The 13,646-nt window shown below is 40.7% G+C and overlaps 1 protein-coding gene and 1 non-coding gene across 2 annotated transcripts; one reads left to right on the top strand and one right to left on the bottom strand.

The window, feature by feature from the left end:
* The first annotated feature begins 733 nt into the window (after window positions 1–733).
* On the top strand, window positions 734–1,657 carry LOC142537500 (uncharacterized). The gene has a single exon (XM_075643011.1). The coding sequence runs from the start codon at window positions 734–736 to the stop codon at window positions 1,655–1,657; it is 924 nt and encodes a 307-aa protein (XP_075499126.1).
* Window positions 1,658–5,750: 4,093 nt separating this feature from the next.
* LOC142538142 (small nucleolar RNA R71) lies at window positions 5,751–5,857 on the bottom strand. Its single transcript, XR_012818681.1, has one exon. It is a non-coding gene; the product is annotated as a small nucleolar RNA R71 (small nucleolar RNA).
* Between the last annotated feature and the right edge of the window lie 7,789 nt (window positions 5,858–13,646).

The following is a 13,646-nucleotide window of genomic DNA, read 5'->3' on the forward strand; positions in this document are numbered from 1 at the left end:
ACTAAAAAAATTAAAATAAAATAATATAATTCAACTGTCAAATTATATAATTTTAACATCGAAAAATCAAATGAAAATTATAGAAAAAGAATTTAAATGTTTAATTTACACCTTTTAGAATGATACATAATGAATTAATTGAATTAGTTTCTAAAATAGTATAAATCGACCGCATAAACCAAACCATAATACTATAAAACCGAATCATATCATAATAAAATGGTTTGATTATCATATTAGACATTTGAAAAAACACAACTTGAATAGTAATTACGTAAAACCAAATCAGACTGATAGGATGGCTGGTTCGAGTCAGTCGGACTCCTAGAATGTGTTGGCTGGTATATAGGAGATAAGTCATCACAATAAACGTGTTTTGCAATTTACGTTTTTATTTGGTTCAGCTACTATAAATATTATATCCATGTCCTTTGTAGTGGTTAATGCACATACGATAAATACACTCTAATTCAGATCTTGTGCACTTTAACATGGTATCAGAGCAGAAAATCACTCGCTTCTGCTGCTAGACTCTGGTTTTTGATTTTGATGCAGACAAGATCTAGCTAAACTTACTGCAATTCACTGAGTGTTCGCCACAGTCGTTGTTTTTTTTGGCAAAATCGAGATCTAGCTCGCGGTTGAAGAATTCTCTTCGACGAAGCAGTTCTCGATTGAGAAATAATATGTGTTGCTGATTGTAGTCATTTGAATTCTCTTCCATGATTTCGTGATGGCAACCACAAATGCTTTCAATGATCCGTTGTTTCTACATCCTTCGGACTTGCCACGTATGAATTTGGTGAATGATAGGCTCCCTGAAGTTGAGAACTATGGAATCTGGAGTAGACCTATGCTTATTGCGTTAATAGCTAAGAACAAAACCAGCTTCATCGATGGATCATATCCGCGAACAGAAGTTGGACATGCCACTCTGAACCAGTGGGAACGAAGCAATGCTCTGGTTCATTCATGGATCATGAATACCATTTCCAAAGATATTTTTGGAGGTATTGTCATATCCACAGATGCATCAGTAGTTTGGTCTGATTTGAAGGAGCAATTTGATAAGGTAAATGGATCACGAATCTTCTCTATTCATCCTTATATCAACAAATTGGTTCAAGGATATAATACTATCTCTGTCTATTACTCCAAACTTAAGAATCTTTGGGACGAGTATGCTTCTTTAGTCACTCTTTCTTCTTGTAAATGTGATACCACAAAGCAATACTTGAAGCACGAACAACAGCAAAGGTTGCTCCAATTTCGTATAGGATTGAATGATAGCTATATGTCAATTCGTAGCCAAATCCTTATGATGAATCCACTTCCCAATGTTGGACAAGCCTTTTCTATTTTATCACAGGAGGAAACACATCGATGTTTAATTCTAATGGATACACAGCCAGCTTCTGTGTTCTACACCTCACAATATAAGTCCCAAGAAACTAAGAAGTATCATACTCAGAATCCAAATCTCAATCATTGCGAGTATTGTAACATGACAGGTCATGCTAAAGACATATATTACAAACTAGTTGGCTATACTCCAGGGAACCGTTTCTATGGGCAGCAACTTTTTTCTGACAATAAAAGGAGTTTCAAGGGTTATGAAAAACATAAGAAACCACATGTGGCCATGAATTTAGCATAAGACTGTCACATAGGAAGAATAAGCAGCATCCAATAAGCCTGTTATCCCAGTTTTCACTTCAGCACAGTATATGGAGATCATGAAGTTGTTGGGGGCTAATACCATTCACTCTTCCAAGGATCCAGTTGCTAATATGGCAGGTAATATGTTGAAGTTTTGTGATGACTGGATCATAGATACTGGTGCAAATGAACATATGATAGGATGTTCATCTCTCTTACAATGCTAAATCCATGGCAGATTCCTCTAGTTCTGATAGGCTGCAAAATGGTAGCAAAATTGTCATAAGTCATATTGGTTCAGTTACTCTATCACCATCTATTACCTTACCTAATGTTCTTTGTATTCCTCATTTTCAATTCAATCTTTTCTTCATCTTTAAGTTCACCAAAACTCATAATTTCTTCGTCATATTCTATCCACGTTTTTGCCTATTTCAGGACCTAACGAATGGAAGGATAATTGGGATTGGTAAAGAGAGAAATTGGTTGTATCATCTCACCAACCACCTATTCCAGCAGTCAAGTACAGCCAATAACGAGCCTTCACCTTCATGTTTTATTATCGTTGTAATACTTTACAATTTCAACGTAGTCTTGCTGTTCCTAGGATTTCTATTGACTGTGATATTTTGCATAAGAGATTAGGCCACATGTCAATTTCTCGAATGTATTTGTTGCCATTTTTATCTAAAAAATATCCTTGACACATTGTACAGTTTGCCCACAATCAAAACACACAAGATTGGCATTTCCCAAAGTGAGTGTCTCTGAGTCATTGCATCCATTTCAGCTTATACATGCCAATATTTGGGGTCCTTTCCATACACCTACATATAATGGGGAGAGATATTTCCTAACTATCGTTGATGATTTTTCTCGGGGTACTTCAGCATTTCTTATGCATTCTAAGTTTGATGTATTTCGTCTGCTCAAGCAATTATTTTCTTTAGTAGCATGACAATTTTCAGCTCAAGTTAAAACGATCCGAAGTGATAATGCTGCAGATTTTCTCAAAACAGAGTGTCAAGATTTCTTCTCTTGGTGTGGTTCATTTCAGTTCTTGTCCATATACACCCCAACAAAATGGGGTGGTTGAATGAAAGCACAGACACATTCTTGAGATAGGAAGAGCTTTGCGATTTCAATCTCCCCTTCCCATTGACTGTGTTTCGACTGCTTTCTACCTTATAAACAGAACACCAAGCCCATTATTATGCAATAAAACTCCTTTTGAGTCATTGTTTCATAAAGTTCAGTCATTTGATAACACTTGGATGTCTTTGTTATGTTACTTCCCATCATCTTGATCACAAGTTTTCTACCCGTGCAACAGCCTGTGTTTTTCTAGGTTACTCAAATGTGCAAAAGGGATATAGGGTCACGAGTCTTGAGAGTAAAAAATTTCTGACATCCAGAGACATTGTTTTTTATGAGACCATATTTCATTTTGCCACAAAGATTCCTTTTGTCCCTCCTTTTCCACAACATTTACCTAGGTCAGATTCTTTTGAGAGTTCATCGCCTGTATCTGATCCTTCTACATTGCAGTTACATGATCCTAGCATTTTTCCACATCTACGCCGATCTTCTAGGACACGAGTTGTACCTCGCTGGACAAAAGATTTTTCTTGTTCAACTCTCCCCCAATGTCATTCTTCCCAGTGTGTTTATGCTTTATCTCATCGTCTATCCTATTCTAAATTCTCTTCCGCAAACCAACATTTTTTGGCTGCAATTTCCTCTACCCATGAACCTTGTTCATATCATGAGGCAGTTTAGGATTCTAGATGGAAAACGACCATGGATTTGGAACTTGCTGTTTTGGAATCGAACCTCACTTGGGATGTGATTGATCTCCCACATAATTCTAAACACATCGGATGTCGTTGGGTCTACAAAGTTAAGCACAATCCAGATGGGTCAGAGGATAATTTCAAAGCATGTTTAGTTTCGAAGGGATACTCAGCAGCCGGGAGTTGATTTCCATGATACTTTTTCACCCATGACCAAGATTGTCACCATTAGGTGCTTGTTGAGTTTAGCGGCAGCCTATCAGTGGCCATAACACAGATGGATGTGGCCATTGCGTTTCTTCAAGGTAATCTGGATAAAGAAATTTTTATGACAATACCACTTGGTTATCTTGTTCAAGATAAACATAAGGTGTGTCGATTGCTGATAAGTGCATTTTATGCACTTATATTATTCTTATACCTCATATAGATTGTTAGTCTTTTGGGCGGAATTACGCGCTTTTTGTTGTTTTTGGTGTGATTGCAGGTAGCTAGGTGCGGTCACGACATGGGCGTGAAAAATGAACCAAAATGGCGCTTAGTAGAAGAGATGTGAGCCAAGCACGCGCAACTAGGACAGAAAGATTGGCGCATATGCGCCCTCAAAGCCGCGCACATGCTCGGCCCATACAGTGAGACTCGCGCATATGCGCGAGTAATGCCCCAAGAAGTGAAATACCGAGAGCAGCACGGCGCGTACATTCAGAAATAAATAGGCTTCGGCGTGTTCTTTTTAGGGGTTCCGAAATTTTTTTAGCACAGCCGTCACACCACTCGAGAGAAAGGAGAAAAAGTGCGAGCGCACGGATCATGGGACGCGAAGAACGGAGATAGAAGACGGTGAATCCGGGCACGGAGAAGCACTTTCATCTCTCGCCAACACGTTCTTAATTCGGTTTCTTACTTTTACGTTTTTAATGATTACAAACAGGTTTTGTGGTGATTTAAATTCGAGCATGAACTAATTTTATTTTCTAGAGATTGATGTAGTCGTGGTTGAACCTATGTGAACGACGATTTGAATTTTCATTGAATTATTTCATCGTGTTTATTTGTGATTTCTTGTTTTTAATGCTTTTGAATTACTGGCCATAATTCGATTGATTACATAATTGAAATCTAACACTCGACAGAGGGGATTGAAATTAGGACAGAAGAAATCACACCGTTAGATATTTATAACGTGCAAAAGACGTATAATTCTGACGAATCCATAAAAGAACCTTGTTTACTTTTATTACGTGTTACGCGATTTTGAATAGACATATTAAAATCAGTAATAGGTAGTACATTTCTATTTAACACTCGACAGAGGGAATAGAAAATATTGTGAGTTCTTGGTTAATAAACATGGTGCAATTTAATTAAATGTTAGTCAATGTTAATTTAGCATAGGGGAGACTCGACGAAATCATATCTCTAGATTTATTTACTCAGTGAATTTTCTGCTGCGTGCTAGAATTACAGGAATTGTTATTTTATTTGAATTGATTTCAAACCAACTATTTGATTCGTTTAAATAAAGTTGAGCTATGTCAATGGTGGTAATTAATATACAGTTTTAAATATTTACTCTTCGTGGGATCGATATCTGTACTCTAACCAGTACTAAAACTTGACACCGTATACTTGCGGTAGTGAAAATAACCAACAAGTTTTTGGCGCCGTTGCCGGGGAGTAAACTATTTAATTGCATATTGATATCATTACTAATTAGTCTTTACTTTAATTTAGACTTTATTTTATTTTATTTTAGTTACTTTGTTAATCTATAATCTTTTTGTTTTGCAGTGCATGCGAAGATTTCAAAATCCCGACTTGCTAATTTTTGATCCGGAAATCGAAAGAACTGCCAGGAGATTAAGGAAAGCAAGGAGAGACGAAATTAAAGCGATGGCTGAAAACAGAGATAATAAGAATGAGCTCCCAAGAGAGGTGCCAATCCGGGAACATTTCCGCCCAGTCATAAACGCTCACTACTCTGGAATAGCTCGTGGAACTATTGCTGCTAATAATTTTGAGCTAAAGCCCGCACTCATCAACATGGTTCAACAGAACCAATTTGGAGGAGCAGCCACCGCAGATCCCCATCTTCACCTCAGAACTTTTCTGGAGATCACGGATACGGTAAAAATTAATGGTGTTTCTGACGAAATTATTCGATTGCGCCTGTTTCCGTTTTCTCTCAGGGATCATGCTAGGAGCTGGCTCCAATCTCTACCGCTGGGAAGTGTTACTACTTGGGCAGATTTGGTTACGAAGTTCCTGTCAAAATACTTCCCTCCTGCTAAATCTGCTCAGCTGAAAATAGATATCACCAACTTCAGGCAGAGAGAATTTGAAGTATTGTATGAGGCATGGGAGCGATACAAAGAATTACTCAGGAAGTGCCCGAATCATGGCTATGCAGATTGGGTGCAGATTGAGTTATTTTACAATGGTTTAGATGGGCCAACCAGAGGGAATGTGGATGCAGCCGCCGGAGGTACTATTTTTTCTAAAACACCTGATGAGGCCTATGATTTGCTTGAACAGATGACCATCAACAGTTATCAGTGGCCGAGTGAAAGATCTGGATCAAGGAAACCTGCTGGAGTGTATGCTGTAGACCCAATCACATCACTTACTGCACAGGTTTCGGCATTGACCGCACAGATTACAGCGATGAACAAGCCAGGCCAATCTACGTCTGATGTAGCATTGGTGACTGCTGAGGAAGAGCCAGTTGTGGAGGAAGCTCAGTACATCAACAATCGTGGCTTTGGAGGTTATCGAGGTAATCCTCCCCCTAATACTTATCATCCAGGTTTGAGGAATCACGAGAATTTCTCCTATGCAAACAACAAGAACGTGTTGAATCCCCCACCGGGGTTCAATACACAAAAAGGGGAAGGAAAGCCATCTTTTGAAGATCTAGTTGGCACATTTGTGACTGAGTCTGGGAAGAGAATGGCGAGAACTGAGTCTCGTCTTGATAACATGGAGACACACATGGGCAATATGGGTGCCACGATGAAGTCCTTGGAAACATAGATTGGGCAACTAGCCAATGCTTTAAAAGATCAGAATCGAGGACAGTTTCCTAGCAATACCGAGGTGAATCCTAGGGAACAGTGCAAAGCTGTCACACTGAGGAGTGGCAAGGAAATTGGGATTCCAGAGCCTACTAAAGAAAGTGTAGAGATTGCAGTTGAGGAAGATGAGGAAAAGAGTGCAAGTGTTGGGAAACAGAAAGTGGAGGAACCTAAGAAAGTGATTGAGCAGCAACCTTTACCTAAGGTAAATCTTCCATATCCACAGAGGTTCAAGAAGAAAGGACTAGATGATCAGTTTGCGAAGTTCCTGGAAATTTTCAAGAAAATACACATCAACATCCCATTTGCCGATGCATTGCAGCAAATGCCCAATTATGCTAAGTTCATCAAGGATGTGATGTCCAAAAAGAGGAAACTTCAAGAGTTTGAGACCGTAAAGCTGACCGAAGAGTGCAGTGCAATACTTCAAAGGAAATTACCACAGAAACTCAAAGATCCAGGGTGTTTTACTATTCCTTGTGTTATTGGTGGTTCTAGAGTAAATAGAGCTTTATGTGATTTGGGTGCTAGTATAAATTTAATGCCTTTTTCTATTTACAGGACATTGGAACTTGGCGAGGTGAAACCTAGCACTATTACTTTGCAGCTGGCGGACAGATCACTTACCTATCCACGAGGGATAGTAGAGGATGTGATGGTAAAGGTAGATAAATTCATATTTCCTGCTGATTTTGTCATCTTAGATATGGAAGAAGACCAGGAGACGCCACTTATCTTTGGACGGCCATTCCTAGCTACTGGAAAAGCCTTGATTGATGTGCACAAGGGCGAGCTCACATTGAGAGTAGGTGGAGATGAAGTCGTGTTCAACATCTACAACACCATCAAGGGACCAAATGAGGTAAGTACTTGTAATAGCATTGATATAATTGATTCATGTGTATCTCATGTTGGTGCAGGTAGGATGACAGAGGACTCTTTGGAGAGATGCTTGTTGGAATCAGCTTCTACACTGGATGAAGATGACTGGGATGTGCGAGAGGAGTTACTTGCTCTCAATACGCTACCTAAAGAAAAGAATAATGCCCAATTTGAAGAGTTACTTGAGGATGCAAGTAAAGAGGTACCAAAAGCATCCCCTGTATTGAAGGATTTACCGAGTCACTTGTGCTATGCATTCCTAGACGAGGGTTCGTCACATCCGGTAATTATATCTTCTGCTCTTACTAGTGATGAGAAAGATAGGTTGTTGAGGGTGTTGAGAGAATTTAAATCTGCGTTGGGATGGACAATTGCTGACATAAAGGGGATTAGCCCTACTGTTTGTATGCATAAAATATTGATGCAGGAGTCCTATACCCCTTATGTTGATCATCAGAGGAGGCTTAATCCAGCCATGAAAGAAGTTGTGAGGGCTGAGGTATTAAAATTGTTAAATGCTGGTGTTATTTATGCTATATCTGACAGTTCTTGGGTTTCACCAGTACAAGTAGTGCCTAAAAAGGGAGGTATAACTGTAGTTAGAAATGAGAATAACGAATTGATTTCAACTCGTCCAGTGACTGGTTGGCGAGTGTGTATAGACTACAGGAAATTGAATGATGCGACTAGGAAAGATCACTTCCCTCTTCCCTTTATTGACCAGATGCTTGATAGAGTAGGTGGTTATCATTATTATTGCTTTCTAGATGGTTATTCAGGTTACAATCAGATTGTCATTGCACCGGAGGATCAAGAGAAGACTACCTTCACTTGCCCCTACGGTACATTTGCTTTCAGGAGAATGTCATTTGGTCTCTGCAATGCACCTGCTACTTTTCAGCGGTGTATGATGGCCATATTTTCTGACATGGTCGAGGAAATAATGGAAGTTTTTATGGATGATATTTCTGTGTTTGGTTCATCTTTTGATCATTGTTTGCAGAATTTAACGCTTGTTTTGCAGAGATGTCAATCAAAGAATCTAGTGCTGAATTGGGAAAAATGCCACTTCATGGTCTCAGAAGGTATTGTGCTTGGGCATAAAATTTCAGCTAGAGGGATAGAAGTGGACAGAGCCAAAGTTGTGGCAATTGAAAAACTCCCACCGCCGAAAAATGTGAAAGGAATCAGAAGCTTCTTGGGACATGCCGGGTTCTATCGTCGTTATATTAAAGATTTCTCTAAAATTACTAGACCTTTATGTAATTTATTAGAGAAAGATTCTACATTTATTTTTGACGATGATTGTTTGCAGGCGTTTAACAGGATCAAGGCAGCACTGATCTCTGCACCCATCATGATAGTGCCTGATTGGAAGGAGCCCTTTGAGCTCATGTACGATGCTAGCGACTATGCTGTGGGAGCAGCATTGGGACAAAGGCGAGACAAGATGTTTAAAGCCATCTACTATGCAAGTCGTACACTCGATGCAGCCCAACATAATTACACCACTACTGAGAAAGAGATGCTAGCAGTGGTGTTTGCATTCGACAAATTCAGAACATATCTCATTGGCACCAAGGTAACTGTTTTCACTGACCATGCAGCTCTTCGCTACTTGTTTGCCAAAAAGGATGCCAAGCCCAGGTTGATACGATGGATACTCCTACTTCAAGAATTTGACTTTGAAGTCAAAGACAAGAAAGGTTGTGAGAACCAGGTGGGTGATCACCTGTCACGACTAGAGCTGGAAGAAAGAACTGAAGGTGGAGCTATCAACGAGTCGTTCCCAGATGAACAACTTTTCAAGGTAAGTGTTACACATCCGTGGTTTGCAGATATAGCTAATTTCCTTGCTGCAGGAGAATTACCTTCAGATTTAACGTATCATCAGAAGAAGAAATTTCTTCATGATGCCAAGTTTTATCTGTGGGACGATCCTTTCTTGTTCAAGAGATGCGCTGATCAGATAATCAGACGATGTGTAGCAGAGGAAGAAGCGGGTACGATTCTAGAGCAGTGTCATTCCTCACCCTACGGTGGACACTTTGGAGCATCTAGAACAGCAGCTAAGGTACTACAGTCAGGTTTCTATTGGCCTAATTTATTTAAAGACAGTTATACTTTAGTCAAGTCATGTGATAAATGCCAAAGAGTTGGCAATATTTCTAGGCGACATGAATTACCACTAACAAATATTTTGGAGGTGGAACTTTTTGATGTCTGGGGTATTGATTTTATGGGCCCATTCCCATCCTCTTTTGGTCAATCTTATATTTTACTTGCTGTTGATTATGTGTCAAAATGGGTGGAAGCAATCGCCACCAGTACTAATGATGCTCGAGTTGTTGTTAAGTTTGTCCACAGGAACATCTTCACAAGATTCGGAACGCCTATAGCCATTATCAGTGATGAAGGTACGCATTTCTGCAACAAAATTTTTAACTCACTATTGGCCAAATATGACGTGAAGCACAGGGTGACACTGGCATACCACCCGCAAGCTAATGGGCAAGCAGAGGTATCCAACCGGGAGATCAAGCAAATATTAGAAAAGACAGTGAAGACAAACCGGAAGGATTGGGCGATCAAGCTAGATGACGCGTTATGGGCGTACAGGACTGCATACAAGACACCTATCGGGATGTCTCCTTATAGGTTGGTCTTTGAAAAAGCTTGTCATCTCCCTGTGGAACTGGAGCACAAAGCATATTGGGCTGTGAAAAGGCTCAATTTTGATATGGGAGCATCTGGCGAACAACGACTGCTTCAACTGAACGAGATGGAGGAGTTTAGGAATGATGCATACGAAAATGCCAAGATATACAAAGAAAGGACCAAGAAATGGCACGACAAGCAGATTCTTCGACGAGACTTCGAACCAGGACAACAGGTGTTATTATTCAATTCTCGACTGAGATTGTTCCCTGGTTAGTTAAAATCACGATGGTCTGGACCATTCACAATGGAAACAGTGTACCCACACGGTGCAATTGAGTTAAAATGCAACAATGGTCAGACATTTAAAGTCAATGGTCAGAGGGTCAAGCATTACTTTGGAAATGAAGTGCGACACATGGACAACATCCCACTGCGAGAATCAAAGTAGACTGAAGAAAGTCAGGCTGATGACGTTAAACCAAGCGCTGTGTGGGAGGCAACCCACATTTATTTAGTTTTGCATTCATTTTATTTATTTTATTTCGATTCTTTAGTTTATTAATTTTAATTTTCTCAAGTATTAATTTGCATTTTGCTATTTTTTTGCAGGTATTTAAAAAAAAAAATCGAGAAGGTTATGGACAGTGTGCCCCGCGCACATGCGCGACGAATTTCCGCGCACATGCGCGACGAATTTCCGCGCACATGCGCGATATTGGCAGAGAGCTCGGCGCATATGCGCCAATCCTGGCGCGCACATGCGCAAAACTTACAGAGAGGTCGGCGCATATGCGCCAATACTTGCGCGCATATGCGCCACATTCCAGCATGCCGGCCAGTAGCAGACGCGCATATGCGCCACTTCATGGCGCGCATATGCGCGCGACTCAGTTTAAGAAAAAAAAAAGGGGGATCGCAACTTCAGAATTCAGAAACCCACTCTCCCTCACACATCACAGCACCTCCCTCCTTCAACACTCCACGCCGCCGCCTCCCACTACCGAAAGCCGACCACCGCCTTCACAACAGCAAATTTTCCACCAACACTCCGATTTCTGGTAACTCTCTCGTGAAGTTAAAGGCTTTATTTCGAAATTTTCTCAAATCTTGAGAATAGTTGAAAATTGATGTTCGATTTTTAGAAGAACTTCTGTTATTGTGACGTGGGTACTTCGTTTTGTTCTAAATCAGTTTGTGATTGGGGCATATATCGTATTGCTAGCCGAATTAAGTGGTTTGGTGAAATTATAATCGTTACCTATATTGGGGTGTGATTACCAGATTTTTCTTTGGCTCTTCAATTGTTAAATTTAGTCGGTGTTGATTGTGATATTGGATTATTTAGTTGGTATGGCGCCGAAAAAGAGGTCAAAAAAGGGTGCCTCTTCCTCTTCAAGCTTCGATTCTCACCGATTCTGGAATGAGGAGGCCCAGCAGATATATGACTATGACACGACCCATAATACCGGAATGGGGGTTCAATTTGTCCATTGCACGTGGTGTGATTATAAATGAACTGGAACGAAGGCAATGGGTGGAGTTCGCTCAACACCCGTCGGACGCCGTTATTTCCATTGTGCGAGAATTTTATGCCAACCTCCGGATTCGCCATGAGGAATCTAAAGTATTGGTCGGAGGGAAATTGGTGTCGTTCGATTCTCGAACGATCAACACGCTTTATCAGATGCCCAGTTTCGATCAGGACGAGTACAGTGAGTTCCTCGAAGAAGGAGTTAATTACACAGAGGTCATCCGGACCATTTGTGAGGCCGGCGCCGTATGGAAAATGAGCTCGAGCGGGCCTACATCTTTAAAGAAAACCGACATGGGTCCTAACGCTAGTGCATGGACATCTTTTGTACTAGCCCGCATCCTCCCGTCCTCTCACTACTACGATGTCACCAAGGACAAAGCCGCATTGGTTTATGCCATCCTAACGGGCAAATCAATTGACGTGGGGAAAATCATTTATGGCTCAATTATGAGAGCCGGCGCAGGGTTAGCCACGGTTGCCTTCCCTTGTCCCCACACTGTTACCGAGCTATGCCGCCAGGCCGGCGTCTCATGGGCCCCTGATGAACCAGTTCTCAAGCCAAAGGCCCCCATTGTTGCTTTCTTTGGAGGCGCATCCTATGTTCCCTATGAGTTGCCGGACGAAGAGGAGCCCCCACAAGCACAGATTCCACCACCACATGCAGCAGCCAGAGAGCGCAGGGGAGACAGATTGAGACGACTAGAGATTGAGATGCAGAATCAGAGGTAGTTACTAGTCGAGCAGCGCCAGGTGCTAGATTCACTTCAGTACCGCACAGACCACTTTATGGGATTCATGATGGATTTCACCTCCGTGCTCGCTCAGCGGTTCCCGCCTTTAGGTCCAGAAGATCCCATGTTTCCCCAGCCACCTGCATGGCCACCACAGTATCCAGGACCGCCTCCACAGGCCCCACCCCAGCACATGGATGAGGATGTCGATGATGATGACGGCGAGCACTGACGCTCATCGTGTGAGGTATGCGTGTCCCATTTCTTTCTTGTTTATACATTGAGGACAATGCATATTTTAAGTTTGGGGGGTGATTTGATTATTTGATCGGAGTTGATTATTTGATCGGAGTTGATTTGTTGCTTTGATGTTATTTTTTTTATGTTTAATTAAAAAAAAATGTTTCATTTAATCTTTATGTTTTTCTTTTCGTAGTCGTTAATTGTTTTTTTTTGGAATTGTGGAATTAAGGTAATAACCAAACAATGATGAGAGTTGACCCGAAATTCATGTTGTTCCTTGATTACGAATCCGAATGCATGCCATCTTTACTTAACCGTTTACACATTAAATCACGATTGCTATGATTGTTGATACACCCGATGTCGAGAGAGTGTTCATGTGGTTTGTGATTTGAAATGAATGAGCGGACTCCAAAACCTGCATGTGATTTCTTGTTGTTGAGCTATATTTTCACTAACACAAAAATGATCCAGGCAGTTTTTGATTTATGTTGGGCCTGTTTTTCCTTGAATAAACTGTCAATTGTTAGCCCTTTGAGCCTAAATGAGAATGAGATGTGATTTGTTCTGTTTGAATACCCGAAAACATGATCTGTCTGTGTTTGTTGATGGGTAAATTGAAAGTAGTCTAGAACTTAGTTTGGCACTCTTCGAGGCGAGATACGGGTATTGTGTGACTTAATGATGATTTAGGCGATTTTTGGAACGTTTGAGCCTTTCAAGCCTACCCATAACATCATATACACCCTAGTGTCCCATGTTTGAGCTTAATGAAAATCGAATGGAGTGTGCCAAGGCACACAAAAGCCCCCATTCGTATCAATTCTAAACTCCTACGTCAACTACCAACTTTTGAGCATATACACTAGTACCTACCGAAAACTGAGAGAAAACGAACCTGTGTATCACTACAAAAGTTCCTCTCCCTTGTGTGCATATAAGAATATCATGAAAAGGTGAAAAGAAAGAAAGAAATGTCTGAAGAAAAAAAAAGTTGAATAAAGAGGGAAAGAGTATGACATGTGATGTAAAAAGGAGGACAAAATGGTGAAAATGTTGTGGCAAGGCA

This window comes from Primulina tabacum, chromosome 2, assembly GCF_025594145.1.
Source record: "Primulina tabacum isolate GXHZ01 chromosome 2, ASM2559414v2, whole genome shotgun sequence".
NCBI classification, from domain to species: domain Eukaryota; kingdom Viridiplantae; phylum Streptophyta; class Magnoliopsida; order Lamiales; family Gesneriaceae; genus Primulina; species Primulina tabacum.

Excerpts from the sequence above, each read along its gene's own strand:
- LOC142537500 (XM_075643011.1), top strand. The coding sequence starts at position 734 with ATGGCAACCACAAATGCTTTCAATGATCCGTTGTTTCTACATCCTTCG.